Source organism: Syngnathoides biaculeatus, chromosome 16, assembly GCF_019802595.1.
Source record: "Syngnathoides biaculeatus isolate LvHL_M chromosome 16, ASM1980259v1, whole genome shotgun sequence".
Taxonomy (NCBI): Eukaryota; Metazoa; Chordata; class Actinopteri; order Syngnathiformes; family Syngnathidae; genus Syngnathoides; species Syngnathoides biaculeatus.
Window position 1 is genome coordinate 11,578,347 of NC_084655.1, and position 21,456 is coordinate 11,599,802.

General features: G+C 41.4%; 1 protein-coding gene across 1 annotated transcript in view; it reads left to right on the top strand.

The window, feature by feature from the left end:
• usp43b (ubiquitin specific peptidase 43b) overlaps positions 1 to 21,456 on the top strand; it is a 68,452-nt gene that overhangs the window by 29,953 nt on the left and 17,043 nt on the right. Inside the window, exons 4-8 of the mRNA XM_061847149.1 lie at positions 1,687 to 1,779; positions 8,324 to 8,459; positions 8,815 to 8,959; positions 12,642 to 12,804; positions 16,567 to 16,678. Coding sequence (XP_061703133.1) covers positions 1,687 to 1,779; positions 8,324 to 8,459; positions 8,815 to 8,959; positions 12,642 to 12,804; positions 16,567 to 16,678 — 649 coding nt within the window. The remainder of the gene's footprint in view (positions 1 to 1,686; positions 1,780 to 8,323; positions 8,460 to 8,814; positions 8,960 to 12,641; positions 12,805 to 16,566; positions 16,679 to 21,456) is intronic.

The following is a 21,456-nucleotide window of genomic DNA, read 5'->3' on the forward strand; positions in this document are numbered from 1 at the left end:
CTAAACCATCAGCTCATCTACTTCCTACCCGTTTTTTATCACGACAGATGGGAATTGGACATTTGAACTACATCATTTGGTTTCTTTATCAATATTTATTTCATGCACATATAAGTCTATGTTACAAAGTGTTCTGTAAGTATCCATGGAGAGCACCAATCAACTCTACCAGTGGTAACTATATTCTCAATTAATGTTCACATTCCATGCTATTATTGTAGCATTTTTTTCTACTTTGCAGAGTTGCAGGTTTGTTCATGTCAGAGCAATAAAGAAAGTCTCTCAAGCGGAATAGCTGCACACTAGAGCCTTTTGAATAACTTTCCTACTTATTGTGTTGTGAAATCCATGCACAGCACAAAATTTTGAATAATCTTAAGAGGATAATGGAATTAACTTGTACAATATTAACCCAATTTACTTGATTTGTTTTATTTACAAATATTCAACAAATTATTTGATTTACTTTAGGCCTGGAATATGCACCAGAGGCAGAACAAAGCAAGTGGTGGCAAAGGTGTTCTTAAGAAGTTGAGAGCAGGCGGTTTGTTGCTACGACTACAACCATGCTCCTCACGAGAATGGGGGTAAAAGGACACGCCAAATGGCTGCGGCTCACAAGGAAGGGCTATAACTGGGCTATGAAATAATAACTCCTGAGGGATAAATAAATAAATGGGGTGGGCGGAGGGCAACTTGGGCCCAAAATTGTCATTGCTGAGCGCTCTGTATTTGTCGTGGGCCTAAATCAGGGTAAAACTGAGAATGGAGTGTGGCCACCTGATGCCCTCATTGTGTTTTTTTACCCTTCTCTCTCACAGTCTTTCCGAAGACGAAATAAAACATGCATAAACGCACTTGTCATGACCTGTGGCTTGAGTGTTGGTAACTAAGGGACTTTGGTACACTTTAATGACTTTTCTGATCCCTCCAGTGAGTATTTTTTTAACAAAAAATTGTAACTGCTGACAATGCCAAAAGTGTTCATCATCTTGACAATATTTCCCTTTCCTACACACTGGCTACAAGATGATGATTTGCCCTTGGGAGTCACAATTTAGAATTCGTTATATGGATGGTTCTCATCATTTCAGCACACTTTAAAAATATTGAAAAATGTATTCCCTCTGTAGATGTCTTTTTGTGACTGTTCAATAGTGATTGCATGTTACTGTGTATCGAATATATGTAATGTTTATGACGTCTCGTAATTGTGTCTACCATTTTTAATTGCTAATTCTAACAACATAAAGTATACCATACTTACATAAGACTCAGCCTATTAAAACAACAGAATTTACTGCTTTAAATAGACTCCAAATTAATTTTGCACAAAATTTGAAACTGAAATATAGGTATTATAGAATTTGTTTTCAGTAGACCATGTTCTGTTCATTTTGATGCAGAGGAAGAATCATTTAGTGTTCTTCACAATGCCTTGCCCACTGGCATTACATGAGCATTAGTGGCACTGCTAAGACTGATGCAACATGATGGAAAGCTTGTCTTTTCCAATCTAAAAATCAGATGAGAGTGGATATATATATTTTTTTGGAGTGTTCTTCACATGTGACATAATTAAGCCCACTCCATTCTTGCCAGAATTAATCAGTGAAACTCAGAGATTAATTTAAAAGTAAAGCTGAGTGTTGGAGACTACTATATTGTGTACTTTGTTTTGCACAGGTCTTCACTGACATGCCCCCATTGTTTGAAACAAAGCAACACCTTTGACCCTTTCCTTTGCATCTCTCTCCCTATTCCACTTCGCCAAACCAGGTGAGTATTTCTGAGTTTCAAAGTATTTACTCGCAATTTGTCTGCAAATCCACCACACCCAATGGATTAGTCCTTTACTGAAATCTTTTGGATTGACACCAATTTCATTTAGTTCAGTATTTTTCATCTTTTTTTAATCTGATTTCTTATTTGTTATTGACATTTTGTGAAATTATGAGTTGGATCTGGTAATCCTCAAGGAATGAGTAGAAGGCAACTGGATTTCTTCTTTGTAGGGGAAAAATATTCCGCCTTTTTATCCATATATATATATATGCTTTCAGAAAAATGTATGTAGTTGTCTTCATGGGTTAATATTGCCTGAAATCTACACATGCACAAGTGCCTACTATAGACAGCATCCTCAAAAGATTTATTTGAAAAAGACACTCTTTCAACTAATGACATCCACATTAGGATGCTTGTGTAGCTACAAATAGGCTGAGGTAAGCACTTTGTTTAAAGATCTGTTCTGCTAACAAAGCCTTCAACCTTAATAGAGGTAGAATACACAATGACTACATGACATGACTTTGGTAACACACACACGCCACTTCTACAGCAGCTAATCTGTTATTTTGTAGTGACTGCCGCAGTAGATTACATTGTTCAGCAACTGTAATCAGATAGAGCTAAAGCCTGGTTATATCATTATACTTTAAGAATGAAGATTGACAATTGACAATAAGATTTATCAGCTACTGTATACAGAGATAAACAGAGTGTGTACCACAAAGCATAGAGAGTTGAACAGGAAAGGAGTCTGATGTAGGTGAGCATAGTGATTTTAGATATTATTCATGGGTTTTGCAGGGATCGAATATGCGAGGAATGTGATGCCATCTGGTTCTAGTCAGGAGTCCTGGAGCAGTATTCTGGACTTCAGGGTCTTTGGATGGATGGATGGAAATATAGGTAGATAGGCAGTGTGACTTATATATAACCTTTAGAGTTAAACTGGGAAAAATACAATTGTTTTGAGAAGAACTCAAAATAAACAACTGAGATCATATTGTTGTGGTGTATTTAGAATTACCAATCACATTCAAACTCCTATTAAATGTAAATCAGTCCGCAACTGCGGGATTTCAAAGCTCCTTTTATAACTACAAAACAAGTTTTCCAGTTCCACTTCCAGTTCTTCCACGCATTTCCTGACTTTTTTTTTTTTTTTTTTTGGCTGAAGGTTTTGTGCTAGGCGGCACGGTGGATCAGCTTGAAAGTGTTGGCCTCACAGACCCGCCTGTGTGGAGTTTGCATGTTCTCCCCATGCCTGCGTGGGTTTTCTCCAGGCACTCCGGTTTCCTCCCACATCCCAAAAACATGCAACATTAATTGGACACTCTATATTGCCCCTAGGTGTGATTGTGAGTGCGGTTGTTTGTCTTAATGTGCCCTGCGATTGGCTGGCAACCAGTTCAGGGTATACACCGCCTCCTGCCTGTTGACAGCTGGGATAGGCTGTCAAGACTCCTGCGACCCTTGTGAGGATACACGGCTAAGAAAATGGATGGATGGATGGTTTTGTGCTAACTGACTGACATTCAGAACTGTTCATAATTCCCACTACCTTGACTGAAGCCATGGTTCCAGTGGAAGAAAAACAGTCCCAAAGCATGATGCTGAATCACCATGCTTGACTGTGGGTATGATGTTCTTTGGTGATAAGCACTTCTGTCTTTGCGCCAAACATACCTTTTGGAATTACAGAAGAACCTCAATATAACACACCCTGATATAACAGATTTCAGATCAAATGAACCGTCTAAACTGAACATTGTGTCCAAAAATAGTTACCATTTGTTACTCAAATTGCCATCGACAAAGTCTGTTAGTTCCAGAATTGGCCGCTGTACAGGCAGGGAATGGCACTGATGTATTTCCAAGCCACAGATACACAATATGACCAGATCCAATTCCATAAGACATGCTTCCTGTGCCTTTCTGACGGCCATGTTAAATGAGGCACATTGACATAACAGCCATGGTGATGATTTTTACATCTATTGACTAGTGTGTGTTGTGCAAAGAGAGAATGGCATGGCAGTGATGGTAACTCTGAGCAATACAAAACACAAGTCTGTAGAGTCTGGAACATGCTATTTTTTGGAACAGTTTTTTACCGTCAAGCTATTCGTCTATGGCAATGGATTGGAAATAGGAAGCACACCAATTCTTCATAGCTCATGAAAGCTACCCAACTATGATGAGTTCTATAGGGCAACAATGTCACAAATGGTAAGTTTGGATAAAATTTTAAACTCCTTGACCATGTTTGTGTTTGTGTTTTTTCCCAATAACATTGTATTGTCCTTGGTGTTTTCGGCCACAAAAAACTACAAAGAAATAATTTTGAACTGTACACTAATCTGGGTACACATGGCCACTAAAAAATAAAAATACAAATTTGACCACTCTTAATCCTTTCTATCAATGTTCCATTTGGCCAAAAATTAAAACCTTGGTTTTCTTAGCTCATATCAAATTTTCCCACATGATTGGATTCTTCTAAAACAGCGGTCGGCAACCTTTGACACCGAAAGAGCCATTTGAACCCGGTTTCCACGGAAAAGAAAACACTGGGAGCCGCACATCTAAAATGAAGAAAAAAAAAAACTTCTACTACTTTACCGCAGCATGTTTCTCCATTGGCTTTACCGGGCTTGAAAGTCGCTCAAAATAGACGGCGTTTCAGCGGGTATACCCGCTTCCGCAGTGTGACGTCTATTTTGAGCGACGAAAAAATAATATCAAATAATTTAATTAATATTTTAATATTTCAAGATCACAATCTTCAAATTTAGAACTAAAATAATATAAAAACTAACACAAATAAAACGCACTTCAATTAAATACAAAAAAAAAATTTTAGTAATTTATTTTCCCAAGCCAATCAGAGCCGCATTATAAGGATGAAAGAGCCGCATGAGGCTCCGGAGCCGCGGGTTGCCGACTGCTGTTCTAAAACAATATGTTTGATCTTTAATTCACTCTTTTGTGATATTTTCCTTTTAAACAGCACAGACCTTACGGTGTGCTGTGTAAATGTATCCATACATTAGTTTTATTTCTTAAAGGTTTGGTCTTGCATGTGAAACGGTGGCAAACCTCTACCATTAAGCTGCACCTGGGCTTTAACCTGCACCCCCACTGTGTCACCGGGTGGTAGTTGAGTGGACTGACCGCTGAGTTAAGAACTCGGGCTCAACTCAGTGACCAGCAACATCTCTTCAAGTCCCTGAGGCATGAGGTTTTACAGAAAACATGGGCATTCGTTAAACATGAAGTTCGCTTTAGTTCGTCCAACATTTCTTCAAATTAGGCAAATATTTTTTGGAAATAATCATGATCCAAGACACACACTAAGATGGAAGTATTTTCAAAAATTAATTTCTTTTGACTTTTCTGAAGTAATATACCGAGGCAAACGTAATGAATATTTCAGGCTCTTTTTATTTCTTTTTGTGCAAATATTCTCAATGACTGATCCATGTGCTCATGCACACAGATTGTCTCCAAACTTATATGTCCTGTGACTAACAACCAAAAACGGATTGTCTGTTGGTGGTAATGTATTCTTTGCATATTGGATAATTTTGTGTACCCACTATGGTTGCAAATCTATCTTGCATTGGCACACTTATATATAAGTTAATAAATGAGTTGTGACACACTTTTAAAACATCCAAATCAAAAGTATATACCTACTGTCAAAATCTCATTATTTAATTTTCACATCTTCAAAACCCTTGTTTTCCAGCAAATTAAACAAGTCTTCTTTCTTGAGTTACTGAACATAGTATTGTAAAAATTGTATGATAGCTCATATTTCTATCATATGCAGTTGCAGACCAATATCAAAACAACACATTCCCATAATCATGTTCTCTCGCTGATTTAACTTGCTCAAGAAATATGTAAATTATTGTGTCGTCCTTGACTAAATCACTGCAATCTTTGCCCATCAAGATTTGTGCTCTTGGCAAGCCCGTGACAAGACTGCACTTTAATACGTAATAAAAGCTACTGCCTGTGGTTATGGCATCTTCACAAACTCTCAGATCTAAAGGCCACATGGAATGTACAAAACGAAAACAAAAAAACAATGAGCTGTCTACACAAAGTAATATATACATTAAAATGCACGCAAACTTACCTTTATCACTGATAGGTTACTGTCTGCAATGAAGTACTGAAGCTATTCATTTTTTCATCCTTCTATCCATTTTCCAAGCCGCTTATCCTCACAAGGGTCGCGAGAGTGCCAGAGCCAATCCCAGCTAACTTCGGGGGATCGGCTGATTACACCGTGAACTGGTTTCATGTCTTTTCTTTTTTTTGACAATATACAAAATCAATCCATCCATCTTTTACTGCTTATCCAAGGTCGGATCGTCGGGGTAATCGCTTTAGGAGAGACACCTACAGTTCTCTTTCCCCAGCCACTTCATCCAGCTCTTCCAGGGGGATCCGGAGGTGTTCCCAGGCAAGCCAGGTGACAGAGAGTCTCCAGGGTGTCCTTGGTTGTCTCTACATTCTCTTTCCGGTGGGATGTGCCCGAAACACCTCACCAGGGACAAGTCCGGGAGGCATCCGAATCAGATGCCCCATCCACCTCATCTGGCTCCTCTGTGGAGGAGCAGCGGCTCTCCTCTGAGCCCCTTCCGGATGACCGAGCTTCTCACCCTTTCTTTATGGGAGAGCCCAGACACCGTGCAGCAGAAGCTCATTTCGGCCGCCTGTATCCGATCTTGTTCTTTCGGTCAGGACCCACAGCCTCAAAGAACTCGGACCTTTCTTCCCAATCACGCCCTTACAGGTCTCACTGTCATTGCCCACATAAGCATTGAAGTCCCCCAGCAGAACGATGGAATCCCCAGCGGGAGTGCTCTCCAGCACTACATCTAAAGATTCCGAAAAGTGTGGGTACTCTTAACTGTTGTTTTGTGCATAGGCACAAAGAACAGTTAGGACCCGTCCCCCCACCTGAAGGCAGAGGGAGGCTACCCTCTCATCCACTAGGATACAACATACAGGTGCCTAGCTGGGGAGCAATAAGTATATTTAGACCTGCTCTGCACCACTTGCTTTGGGCAAATCCTGAGTGGAAGAGAGTCCAACCCCTCTCAAAAGGACTAGTACCAGAATACAAGCCATGTGTGGCGGTGAACCCGACTATATCCAGTCACCACTTCTCGATCTCACACACCAGCTTGGGCTCCTTGACTTGCAGAGAGGTGACATCCCTCGAGCCAGCTTTTGTAGCCAGGGATCAGATCGCCAATGTCCCTGCAATTGGGCACTACCCATGTCACACTGCACCGACCCTAATGGCCCCACCCACAGGTGGTGAGCCCATGAGAAGGGTGACCCACGTTACACTTTAGGGTTCTGCCCGGCCGAGACCTTTGGTGCAGGCCCAGCCATCAGGCGCTCACCTTCGAGCCTCACCTCCAGGTCTGGCTGCAGAGGGAGGACTCGGTGACCCGTGGGAACCTTGATCGTTTATGGAGGTAGCTTTGTCTGGTCTCTCACCTAGGACCGGGTGACATTACCAGGACCGTGAAGCCCCCAGCAATTTACTGTAGCTGGTAGGATTCTTGGAACACACAAACCTCTCCACCATGATAAGGTGACAGTTCAAAATAAGTCAATGAAAGATTATTAAATAAAATCTAAATGAAAGAAAGGGAGTACATTTTGCCCATCGATACAAATGTACATGTTGAGGAGTAGGAAGAAGTTAAAAAACAAACAAACTGTTGGGTCCTCACGTGTTGCAAGAAGAGATTTTTCCATCCCTGTTAAACGAGGATGATCACTTCCAGGTTGCTTTTAGTGAGATGGAGCGTCATCATATTGTGACATTCACATGTGTCAATAGATCATCAGATACTTGGATTAGTCTGCGTCCTGTGGTCTTGCCTCCCAGATTCCCAGATCTCACCACATTTGATTTTTATCTTTGGAGGCTTTCAAAGGCCATGGTGGATCAGAAAAAGATATAAAACCTCAATCATTTCAAGAAACATATTACCAGAGCCATTGCAAGCGCTGCTCTGCTAATATATTATATGTTCTTCATGGAGGACACAAAATGTGTTTTTAAAACAATGAGAGACATGTAAAGTATATTATATTAATAAAAAGGGTTGTCTTTTTTTAAACGTGGAAACTTTACACAGACACACAAGACATAGATATAGATAGGCCAGTTTTATTGCTTATCAATGAGAGAGGTGAGAAGTAACCACTGCAAAATGTTGTCAGCTCAAAAAGGCTGCGTAAAAAGGGTGGCTGCCTCTGGAGAGGTCAGAGCCAAGGGCTCCCTGCTTTTAAAAATGCAATAGATTCCATTATTTGGCAGTCATAAAACCTAACTCCTAATGATCCATTATTAATGTTAAAATGTATTGATTTATTCATGAAAGTCTTCTTTTGTCCCCTCCTGGCCATAGAAGAGTCTGCTCAAACTTAGAACAGAGCGCCAAATAGAGGTTACGCTGCCTTGCACTCATCCTGACTGTGTGTCCGTTTCTGGCAGGCCCATGTGTGTGACTCTGGTGTTCAGCACCAAAGGACAAAGGTACCTGAGAGTTGGTCTGGCCGTGCCCCTGTTTGGGTCTGTCACCTGCCTGAGGAGGATGGTGGCTGACGAAGGCAACATTTCCCCAGATCAGGTAAACACCGCGTAGACATGACTTGTGTTAGTCATCCTAAATTTTGACACTGGTCAAACACGAACCGGCAAAACAGTGAAATACGATTCACCCGAGGCAAATACTGTACACCTTTGGCTTCCTTGAAGGAAAACTAAACCCTTTTTTACGTTATTTATTTATTTTTTTTAAGAATATGTTGCATGTGCCACCACTAGTCTAAACAGTATTCTGATATTGATGTTGCATTGCTTGAGGATGAGAATTAAATAACCCCAACAACCAGAATCATTTTCTCGTACATGGGAAATCAATGAATGTGTCACATGTCGAAGAACTGAAAAACCTTCTCACCGCTATATCTCTCCCTCTATAGGTGATCCTGACTGAGGTCTACTCCACCGGGTTCCAACGCTCCTTCTTTGATGAAGACGATATTACCAGTATAGCAGAAAATGATGTAATCTACGCCTTCCAGGCTCCCCCACTCTATATCAGAGGAGGCTCGGCGCGGACTTCAGGTAAATTTATTTGAAAATCCAGCTCAAGGTTGTCGTCGCTTTATAAAAAGCTACATGTACAAGTGAATATATTGTTGTTTCCCGGTATTATTACTTGCTTTAAGCTTTGAAAACGCACTCGGTAAGCAAACAGCCAGTTTTATTCTTTACGGTTCCTAATGAAACCCGCAGGGAGCGCACCTTACTGCAGGGGGGCCTTGAGGAGCGCATTAAATTGTGGGTAACATCACATGGAGCACCGTGAATTATGCACACGCTCCCAGTTCTGAGCCCACTTGTGCTATCAGATTTATGTCTTCAATGTCTTCACTGCATTACAGCTGTTTCACAGCTAGGATTGTGTGCTCCATCGCATCGTTTCGCAATTGTTTTTGTTTTCCGCTGAAAACTAACTTGGCTTTATTTTTCCCCAGTCAGAGGTTTTTTGATATTAGCTTGATTTAGGTAGTTTTTATTTTTTAAAAAATGCTACAAGCTGCTTATAGTACAGTGTATCAACAATATTGTCACAACATATCTAAAAATGTCATCATATAACACAGTACTCCTAAAAGGACAATTTAGGTATCTTGAATTATTGCTGCATACACTGTATCAAAAACATTTTCATATCTAAAAATGTTGTTGAAAATATCACCCACTCATAATGGATGAAAAATCTTATTTGATCAAGTAGCTGTAAAAATGTTTCTAAAAGACTAAACCAAACTATAAACTTGCAGCTAAGACGTCCTCATACATACTCAAAATCCCCGAGATTACTTGACACTTTGGATTTGTCTCAATTATAAAGGATAAAGTAATCTCGCTTAAAGTCCTGGTGAAACGAAGTCATAAATTTCTTTCTAAATACATTATACATGTTTGAAGGTAATGTCAGGAAAGGACTGAGAACTAGAGTGTGTGGTGTTAAATTGTAGAGGTGTAGATACAAAAATAAAGATACAAAATAAATAAATACTAATGCTAAAACTAATGAAAACTAAACGGGTCACAGAAACAACACAAACTAATCGACCTGCTCTAAAAACTAATTATAACTTACTGATTTGGAAAAGTATGGCACACGGTGGGTGAATGGTTAGAGGATCTGGTTCACAGTTCTGAGGACTGGGGTTTAAATCCCAGCCCCGCCCATGTGGAGTTTTCATGTTCTCCCCACGTCTGCGAAGGTTTTCTCCGGACACTACGGTTTCCTCTCACACACACCCCACCCAAAAAAACAACAACAACAACAACAACAAAAACTTGCATTAACTGGAGACTCTAAATTGCCCTTAGGTGTGATTGGGAGTGGGAATGGTTGTTTGTGTCTCTGTCACCTGCAATTGGGTGGCATCCAGTTCATGGGGTCGGGATTGAACCCTGGACCTCAGAACTGTGTGGCCAACATTTTACAGCTGTTCCACCATGCCCCCAACTAAATATAGTGGAAAATCCAAAACTTTTATAGCCTAGTAGGTGGAAACAATGGTTTCATTTTATTTTTTCAACATTTTCAAGCCTTATTTTAAAATGTGACGATTTTGTTAATCATTGAAATTTGGCCTGGTTGTTAACAACACTGCTCTCTGTAGGGTGTGAATTTTTTAATACACATCTGTTATCACTTTACGGAGTTTGAGATTTGAGATTTTCAAAATGTTCTTATGGGTTTGTCCTAGGCCTATTACGATATATTAATTTTCTTCACTTTGACAATTATAATCAATATGCTATATCCTATATCCTAAACTCTTTATAGCTTGCTTTTTCCATATAGTCACAATGCTGCTGTACATGGCACAATACATTATATTCCACAACTCTTGATTGTAGTTGCTGAAAGTCAAATAACATCAGTTCCACTATTGAGTCGCACACATCTTAGTCAATTAACCAATTAGTGGTTTGGCTTGACCAATTTGTTACCGCTTGAATCCCAGATATCTCCTCATCTTGTCAATACATTTTAGACAATGTTATGCCTTCAGCATTCTGTCACCATTTCGGAGAAGTCATTGTTTTGGGTTAAAGTGGCACAAAGCATGGTTTATTAAGGCATGGTTGGATGAGTTTGGTGCAGAAGAACACATTTGGGATTCACTACAATGGATATTTTGAACCCGGTCCTCTCTCAGGTCCAACATCAGTGAACTCGCAAATGTTCATCTGAATGAACAAGCAGGAAAAAAAAAAACACTGGAAACTCTTACCCTGTTACTGTTGGGACAACTCCATATTCCTGCCAAGTTCCTCTTGGTATATTGGTTACTAAACCAATACTTTTGTTCCTGTAGTTTATGTGCGTACATGTGTGTGTGTGGGTGTGTGCATGTGGAGAGTAGAATCCTTCCGGAAAAGTCATTTCTAATTTTAGTTTGACCGTGTTTAGTCTGCTTCTTCCTGGTGGGTGGTTGCCTGAAAGAAGCATGAGACTGGAGTGCTATCACAAATCGACAAATTTCTAAACATTTTTTCCAGATTAAGGCTCAATCGATGCTTTAACTTTTGTGTGTACGTCTGTGTGTTTGTAGAAACTATATCAAAACTTTCATTGTGATTCCAAAGAAATAGGATCCGTGTAATGGTTAAAATTTTAAAAAAAAGTAAAGTATAGCGATGAAAGGAGACAAGAAACCATACAGCATTTGACAGCGAGGCATAAAATATTTGATTTAATGAGGTATGAGTGGTGGCTCTCCTTGGCAGCAGCGGCCCCGTGTAACTCTCAGCGAGACAGACCAGGAGGTGACTTCAGCATTTTAGTCTTTCATGAACATGTTTCACAGGGCTTTTAAAAGGAGATTTCCTTAATGCATCATTCCCACAGCTGTCAGGGGTCACTTCTCGTGAAAATTGTCCTTTATGATTTAAAAGTGAGTTTTATCACTGCCTTGATTAGAGCAACATTACTAAATTAAAAGCTGTGCGTTCTCGTGTGAATTGGAATTACTGGGGTCAAGACATCACCATCAGCGTATTCATGTTAAAGCTTTGATGGTGTATTTGTAGACTTTGATTAGTTTTGAATAGGTCTTGCCCTTCTTACAGCGGGCAGATGAATGTGCTCAGCATAGCCCAATTATTTCCGAGAGGAAGGATGTGCTAAAACAATTGTTTGCCGCTTTGCAAAGATCACACTCATCACAGGCACTGGCAGTGATGGATTGCATGTCAGGAGAACAAAACAGGCTTTAATAAAACATTGTGGTTTGGGGAGGACCCCGTAGCTCGGGCCAATCAATTATTTCTCGTCTGAGTGGGATTTGCCGTGTGATTTATCACAGTCAACCTCGTAGGGACTGACCTGCGTGCTGAACACAGAGGTTGTCAACTGTGTGACAAAAATGCAGGTTGGTCGGCATCACATTTCACGGGAATATTATCAACCCTGCTTTTTCACTCAGTCAGTCACACCCCTTCTCGTGTTGGTCTAAACACAAGGGGGTGGATCACCAGCTGTATCAGATAAGAGCTGCTGCTGTGAGTTCATCCGTCCATCTGTTCCGTGAATCACTCCCCGAAATAAAAAGCTGCTGTCTCATCCATATCAGAGTCACCCTTCTCACTCCTAGTTTCATGTGTTGAATTTCAACATCCACCCAACAAATCAGTCACCTTTATGAGGAAAAACTCTGAAAGATTTTGCATGGCATGGAGGTATGTTTCTTCAAATGTATCTTCCTGTGTTTCTCTTTAGGATACCATCACAGTCTCCCATCTTCTACATATGCCACTGGTCCTGAGGGAAAAAGGTTACCTTCATCCGGGGCGTTGTCTTCAGAATTTCTCAACCAAGGCATCCCTGTAAAGATTTTGCTGTTGGTATGCAACGCAGCAGGAGCAGGTCAACAGACTATTAGGTAATGACACGAGTTCCATGGCTTGTTTAAATAACATGAGTCCTTCCCATAATGTTGTGTAATCCACAATTAGGATAAAGTGAAGCCTCCTTAAAGGCGAAATCCAATTCTTGCATTAACAGTGAATCCAATAGTTCACGTAATATGTACCCTATTTTGACAATGTGATGTGAAATCCTCTCTCATTTGATCGTGTTTTGAGAAGATTTTTATTGACAATTTTCAGGGGCGCTGCCATTTTCGCGAGTCACAAGATCTATGTGGGTGTATGTGATGTGTATCGTGCCGTTCCAAACGCTGGATTACATGGGACACCATTATGCCCAGCGCTGATGTCTCGGATTTATCCTCATCTGACGAAGAAATAGCAGTATCGGTTGATCAGGAAGACGGAGGAATAATTCCATACAGATTTGAACCTGTGGCTGTAAATAATGTTGAATATTCGGATGGTTCGGATGGTTGACGCCGGTTCTGACCACTCGGAGGCCTACGTGTGGGACGTAATTCCATAAACAAAAGCCGCCGGAACTCCGGGCCGGCATAATCGGATGGTTCTTCGGATGGGAATGATGCGGAGTTTGACAACCGAGCTCCGGCGGCGGAGGCCGTTAGCCGAAGCTCGGCAACAAAGCCAACATTATATTCAACATTATTTACAGCCACAGGTTCAAATCTATGTGGAAGTATTCCTCCGTCTTCCCGATCAACCGATACTGCTATTTCTTCATCAGATAAGGATAAATCCAAGAAATCAGCACTGGGCACAATGTAATCGAGCCTTTGGTGCGGCACCTTACACGTCACATCCGCACACGCAAGTCATGTGACTCGCGAAAACGGCAGCGCCCCTGAACATTCGCAATTTTCAATAAAAATCTTCTCAAAACACTAGTAAATGAGAGAGGATGTAACATCACATTGTCTAGATAGAGTACATATTATATGACCTATTGGATACTTTGTTCATGCAAAGCACTGGATTTCCCCTTTAAATTCCTGCTCAATGTTTTGGTGTCTCAAATGATGTTGTGGTAAATGGCGGTCCAAACTCTTTTTGTTTGTATTCTCCCCCACTTTTTACCATCATGGTTATTTATTTACTCAAACAACTGCATTGATTTGTTGAAATGAGTTTCCTATACAATTGATCGTTCTATTCAGTTAGTAATTCAAAGAGCGGCGTTTTGATTTCAAGCATTTTAAAATCTCAGCACTAATCCACTTGAGTGATTCTTATTATCATAGAGCTGCTGTCCCCGGATCGTCGATCTGGAATGCTCGGTCATTTTATATTTAGCTGTGCTCTGTGCTAGAAGCACGTCAAGTTCATTTCACCTACCTGGGAAATAAATTCCTTACACCCATCTCACTGTGAGATGAGTGTGAAATCAAACGACCGAGAAATCCTCAGAGAAAGTGATTGGGCTGCATGCAGATCCATCAAATACTTGTGTCTCTCGTCCTGTTGAGGCAGATCAATATAGGTGAGCTGGCCAGGATTGGCCGTGAGAAAGTCTAATCTTACCCGTGTGAGAGTCTGACTCATTTGTGTCAGTTTCTCCTTCAAAAATGACTTACTGTCAATGATCAAAACAGCCAGACTCATCAGATGACCGTGGGAGACTTGGCTTTGCCAAGAGTGTGACATTGGAGTCACGTGGCACTCTAAACAGAACACAAGCTCGCTGAACATGAAAATTACTGGCTTTGTGTGTGTGTTCTGTGGAAACTGTGTAAGGTCTTTTATATTGTTTTTGTTGAAAGAATACCATAATGACCATACATACATAACTCGGTTATCAGCTAAGCACAGCTAAATTATTCATGAAAGGGACGGAAAAGTGTCAGTTTTGGTATTTGTGTATGTTTATCCATCTTTCATTTAGTTAGCTGACCCCACCCTCCACCTTGGGGGATGAAATAAATGATGTTAGAATATTTAAATACAGCAGATACAAGTTTTGTGCACCTCTGTTCTAATGCCACATTTCTGTGTTGTAAAAAAATGAGAAGTGAACAACCTTCATTGCCTGAGAACTTTCTGAATATGTGTCTGAGTCCCCTCTTTTGTAAAAAAGAAAGAAAGAAAAATGTATTTTTAATGACTTCCATGATACATATAGTTCCTAAGCAGTTTCTAATGCCTCGTTACTTCTTTCCCATACTGTGAATACTGCACGTGTAACTACAAATGCACAAGCAATTGGCAACACAATTTTCTGTAATAGTTCCCATTTTAATTTGTTACAAAATGAAGGCCTTAATTATCCTCTTATTCAAAGATCTAAAAATGTCACAGAAACAGTGAACATGGCCATGTATTCTTTGTAAAGTATTTGAGAATGTGATTGTATTTATTTTGCATTTCAGCATGTAAAACCATCAGAATGGGTTGCGGTATCAATAATCTTTTGGCTGTGAAGGGGGGTGAGACTAGTTTTAGGTTTTTGCTATTATCTTAGCGATTAGCTATTTGCGGCATCACATTTTATTCAACTAATGTTCTTATGTATTGAACAAAATCTGTTGTTTGATGAAATTGGCCTACAAAATTTCTTTTAAATGTCTAAATCTGACTTCCTTGAGCCTGCAAATACCGTGCTTGGCCCAGCCTCGACCCTTCTATAAAGTTTCCCGGGAATTGTATTTGTATTTTTGCATCATCGTGCTAACGTGTTTTGTACTATTTATTGTTTCACAAAAAGGTCATTAAAACAACAAAGCCAGTGGTGACTTGCACAATGTGAATTCTAAAATGCATTCATGGCTTCTCAGGAAGGTCAATATGGTGTTTTGCTTTTTTTCTACTTAAGTATAAATGATTATCCTGGTGGAGGTGAATTGGATGTCATATTGTTTCATGAATTCATCAAAATATTTCGTAAGACTTACTTTGGTGGAACAGTGGGTGACTGGTTAGAGCGTCTGCATTGCAGTTCTGGGGATTGGGGTTCAAATCCTGTGGTCCGCCTGAGTGAAGTTTGCATGTTTCCCCCCCATGCCTGTGTGGGTTTTCTCCAGGTGCTCCGGTTTCCTCCCACATCGCCAAAACATGTGTGGTAGGTTCATTAGAGACTTTAAATTGCTAGTAGGTGCAAATGTTTGTTTGTTTTTATGTGCCCTGCAATTGGCAGGCAACCTGTTTGGGGTGTGCCCCGCCTCGTACACAAAGATATCTGAGATAGGTTCCAGGACTCCCGCGACCCTTGTGAGGATAAAGGGCTCTGAAAACAGATGAATGAATGGATGGACATTTTCTTTGAGAATGATCAAAGTCTTCAAATGATGCTGTTGAATATCACCTGATAATCTAAAGCCAAAGCCACCATCAAATGTGTCCATGCATGTGCGTGGACCACAAAATGGTGGCGTTTTCAAATGCGAGCATTTCCTCATGAATCCAGTTTTTCATTCATTCTTACCATCACATGATTTACAGGACATCATTGTTATTCTTTTATTGTGCAGGCCACCGTTTTCTCCCCGTTCACATAGACGCCCGTGTGGACTTGTACTAATAAATCTCGAGCAGACAATGGAGGACGGCCCTCGATTGAATGTGTTATAATAAATGTTTCATGGGATCCATTATTTCAGACTGGTGGTTTATCCTCTTCCAATCAGCCAGATCTGTTTATTGTCTGTGTTCTTCCCCTAACAATGCTATAAGCCTTTTTTTAATGTCATTATGATTTGTTTTATTTGCAATATAGCGTACTTAGCCTTATGTATGCTTAAGTTTTTTTTGTCCTCTGTTAGGTTTGGCCCTCCGTTCTTAATGAGGGAGGATCGGTCCATTTCCTGGGATCAGCTGCAGCAAAGTATTCTGAGCAAGCTTTACTACCTGATGATCAATGGGGCACCGGCACAGGTACTGGACAGCTACTCACAATAATGTGATTATGAATTCATATGAAGGAAGTTTTAATACGGCACCAGCATGTCAGAAACTGGTTGGACTTAAAAAGTACAGAGGACTTGCAAACAGCATGAATACTGAAGTAATGATCTCATCCTAATTTACTACGAAAATTAATAACTCTGAAATCTGGGTATGTTCTACACAAAACTGATCTACTGCAGAAAGCCATGACTTAAAGACTTTGGACATTGCACTTTGCAAAGTGTCTTACACTCTTGATTTTCCCATTCATTGCATATGATTTGCGGGCATAGTGGCAGGTTTTGAAGCGACGTGCCGCACCAGTGCAGAGGGCATCTGACCCTCAGCGTCATGTCCTCGGATCGAAAAATGTTCTTTTCTGCAGCGCCGACGTGGTAACGTCAGAAAACTCACACTAAGGCACAGGGCCTGGTGGAGAGACTTCTCAGTACTATTTTAGGGGACCTATACTGGAAATGGCAAGGGGTGAAATGGAGGAAGGCATCATAATTGCTGTGTCCCACGATCCCAAACTTCAGACCAATAGAAAAATGATATACTGAGACGTCTCTGCAGGAGGCTTTCAAACTTCAGTTCAATCTCCCTGCTCGGCCTCAAGTATGGCTCAGAGATCCTGCTCCTGGGTTGGGGCCGGGGGCTACTGCAGCACCTCCTCCTATTTAAGAAAAACAAAGTCTGGGTTTTCTTTTCCAACAAAGACTAATAAATATTGCTGAGTTACAGTTCGCTCAACTGCAGGGAAAGCCTCACGACTTCCTTGTAGGCTTTTACGTCACCACTCCAAATGACTCACCCTGAGCAATAGGAGGATGAGCTTAGTCATCCGCGACTCAGAGTAGATCCGCAGCTCTTCATCGGCTGAGGTGGCGTCTTTTTCAAAATGCCTCCCTGGTGTGGTGTTGCAGCCATGCTCTACTGACAGGAGGCCTCGGGTTATGCTGGAGGGACTTTGTCAGCTCAGAGTCCGCACGGTGGGGCAGGAGGAGATGTATTGGGAAGTCTGGCTTCCCTTCACACTGCTGTGCTCATGCAACCTGTATCAGGATGGATAGATTGGTAATTATAGGCTCACCTCACGCTGCATAGTTCTTTTTCCCTTTGTAGTCCAGTTTGTATATAAATCATAATCATTGACATTGAGAGGCAAAACTACGTAAACACCTTTGTAATGTCATAAATTTCTGCATAAGTTAGTCAAAACGTGGTCTGATCTCCATTTAACTCACAGCAAAAGTCAAAACAAAGTATGCGTAAAATAATACCACATAATTATGTTTTCATGTATTTTTTTAAATGTAAGTCACATAAACATTTACAGGAAAGGATGGGAAAAGTATGCGAACCAGGCTTTGAATTCTCCAAGAGCAAATCAGAGTCAGGTCCCGTCAACACGTTGAGAATGGCGGTGAGGCTTCAAGCAACTCAGGTCACGAGAAAAGATCAAGATTAGAATTGTCTCCTTTCAAGAAGTATTACCTGGTGTGTACCATATCTCACTTAAAAGAGCTCCCAAAAGATCTGCAATTAAGAATTGTTGACTTGCACAAACCTGGAAAAGATCAGTATCCCTAAAAGTCTTGGTGTTTGTCAGTCCACGTTTAGACAAATTGTCTGTGAATAGACGAAGTTCAGCTCTGTTACTTCCCCTCCAAGGAGGGGCCATCCTGAAAGATGATAGTAAGAGCCAAGCTCAGAATGCTTAATGAGGTCAAAATGAACTTTTCAGTGTCAGATGACGGCTCTCCGAACTCACTGACACATGCCAACATCTCTTTTGACAAATCTACTGCATGTAAAACGTGGAAAACAAAGGGTTGATGTACTTTTCCCCCCACTGTACTATTGTATTCATGAATATCCTTTAAAACAGCCAAGGAGAAACAACAAAGATGAAAAGATAAAGATCTATCAAGAACTGTGGGGTGATTTCAGTGTGAGCGGACAGATCATTGTTATTTATCCATCGTCGCAAGGTTCCGTTAACAATAGGGGTGTGAAGGGAGATCTAGTTTACAAAAAAAAAAATAACTGCAGCCAACTTAGTGATTTGGTAGCTATGGATATATTTTTGCTAGGTTTCGAACATTCTAGTGACTGTTTTTCATTAAAGCGAGTAGTGTGTTTAAATCCTGCCATGAGTGGAAGCATTATTACATTGTTTTACATATGGCAAGAAGTATCATACAAATGCATTTCTTTTTCTTTTCTGTGGATAAGTTTTTTTGTGCCTTCCTAAAATCAATTGCCCAGGAAAGTGTTGAGGAGGACCACTTTTGATGCGTCCAAAACGCCGTGTGGGTGCCCCCAACGAGGTGGCCGGTGGGGTGGGGGCAATGCACTGTAGATCAATTTGTAGGCAATTATGAAGCCGTTGGGGTGAGAACAAGCATCTACAAATTATGAAGTCATGGTCCTTGGTCGGAAAAGGATGGAGTGGCTTTTCCTGGTTAGGGATGAGATTCTTCCCCCAGTGGAGGAGTTGTGGTGTCTTGGGGTTTTGTTCATGAGAGAAGGAAGAATGGAGCAGGAGATTGACAGGCGGATTGGGGCATGGTTCAGTTTGCATGGTGCAGAGGAAAGCTGAGGCGAAAAGGCAAAACTCTCCATTTACCAGTTGATCTACATTCCCACCCTCACTTAAGGTTGCGAGTTGTGGATCCTGACCAAAAGAACAAGATCACATGTATAGGAGGCTGAAATGGGTTTCCTCCTGTCACGTCCCATCGGAACAAGAGTAGGACCCAAATGCAGGACTCGGAAGATGCAAGGTAGTTCAAGGAGACACGTTTATTATATGCAGAGGTAGGGGACCGAGCAGGCAGTCCGGTGCAGCAGCGGTAGTTGGGACGTCGGGCGAAGAGAGCACGTGAGCGGGCAGGCAGGAGTCGGTACACAGGAGAACAATCAAAGCAGGTAGAAGTAACGAAGGAGTCAGGCTTACAAGGTTGGTCGGAGAACGGACAAAGGTCGGTACACACAGGTTCAATCAGGGATACCGGAGCACACGAACGGGACATGAAGATCAACGAACTGGCGCCGGCCAGTTGTCATCGCGGTCATACAAATCCACAGCATAATCGGGCTGCATGAGGCGCAGGTGTGCACCTCCCAATCAGCGCACCTGCGCGGACACCCGCGCAGCTCGTGCTGGAGCGGCAGGATCATGACACCTCCGTTAGGTGTCCAGGCTCTCCCTGACAGATTGGGTCATCTGGGAGGGGCTGAGAGTCGAGCTGTTGTTGCTCCTCTGCATCAAGAAGAGACAGATGAGGTGGCGCAAGTTTGTGGTTAGGGTACCTTTTGAACGATTCCATGGTCATCAGGAGGAGCCCACAGAGGTGACCCAGGACACGCGAGAGACACTATGTTTCTCGGCTGGCCTTGGAAGGCTTCAGGATCCACCTGGAAGAGCTGGATGAAGTGGCTCAGAAGAAGGAAGTCTGGACATCGCCATTGGAGCTTCTGCCGTCGTAACTCGACGCTGGACAAACGGAAGAAAATGGATTGATGGACTGTTCCCATATGCCCTTTTTATAAAATGATGAATGATTTTTGCAGACCCATGATAAGGCTCAAGGACAGTTCCAGATCATTGAATTGAGCCTTTTTCTTTTGTTTACCACTCGGCTGTGCATCACCCAGTGGCAGTTAAGAGAGGACAACAACAGTCAGGGCAAAATCTGAGTTAGGGTGTGCAGGTGTCTTTTCATTACCACCTTAACATCAGCAATTACATTAAAATTGGCCTGTACAGTACCATAACATTTTCCGGAGCCACCCTCTGCTCTGAAAAAGCAGATGTTTGCTCGACTTTGAAACCAAATCAATAGCGGTTTGTGTCAATTAATGATGCTGCCAAGTACATTTTTCCACTTATGTCTAATTTTAGCCTCTGTACAGACTGAAATTCTAAAGCAGTCATGTTTTCAGAGTCATTTTTACTGCTGCTGAATTTGCTGGAAAGGATTTGAAAAGGTTGCCAGGGTGCCTACTAAAGCAAGAATAGCAATGTAATCTATTACAAAACACTAAGGCAGCCCAAGTTATTGATCTTTTTGTTGCAAGCTGTGAGAAGGACATTTTGTTGGCAGAAACAAGATCTGTTTGGCCAAAAATCTACAGTTGAGCAGCATGTGTGTGTGTTTGTAAATGTGTGGTAAAAAGCATTTATTGTGAGAAATGACAGTGGCAGTCCTTCACACTGACAAATGCTGATACACCTTGCAGTGCAAACGCACACGAGCTAATGAAGCCCGGCGCCCTTGCTGAAAACAAACGTTACCTTCGGCACTTTGAAGCCAGTCGCTTCCAGAGCTTGTGCACAGACTCTCTAGTGGTGTAACTGACTTTAATGCCGTGAAGCCTCCACACTGTGACCCTTTTCCATCAGGGCTATGATATGATATGAATTTTCACAGGTTTTCTCATCACCTTCCAAGTAGTCTCACTGACAGCTGTGAATTTCACAGCACGTTCACATTTTGTCATATTAGCTCCCACTCATAACATTTTATACAGATCACTTCTTCTATGCACTGACTACCTTTACACAGCTACTTAATCGGGTTTTTGACAGTTCAGTCGCTCCACTTTTTCACACTTCTCTGCAAAGTCCAGTTTACATGGACTGTCTTAAATTGAATCTTTGTCGGAACTCTGGCAATGGTGCTCTTTTCAGCTCATTTCGCTCATCAAAATCACCATAGATACGGAATAACATAATTTTGCAAAGAGAATTTGCTGAC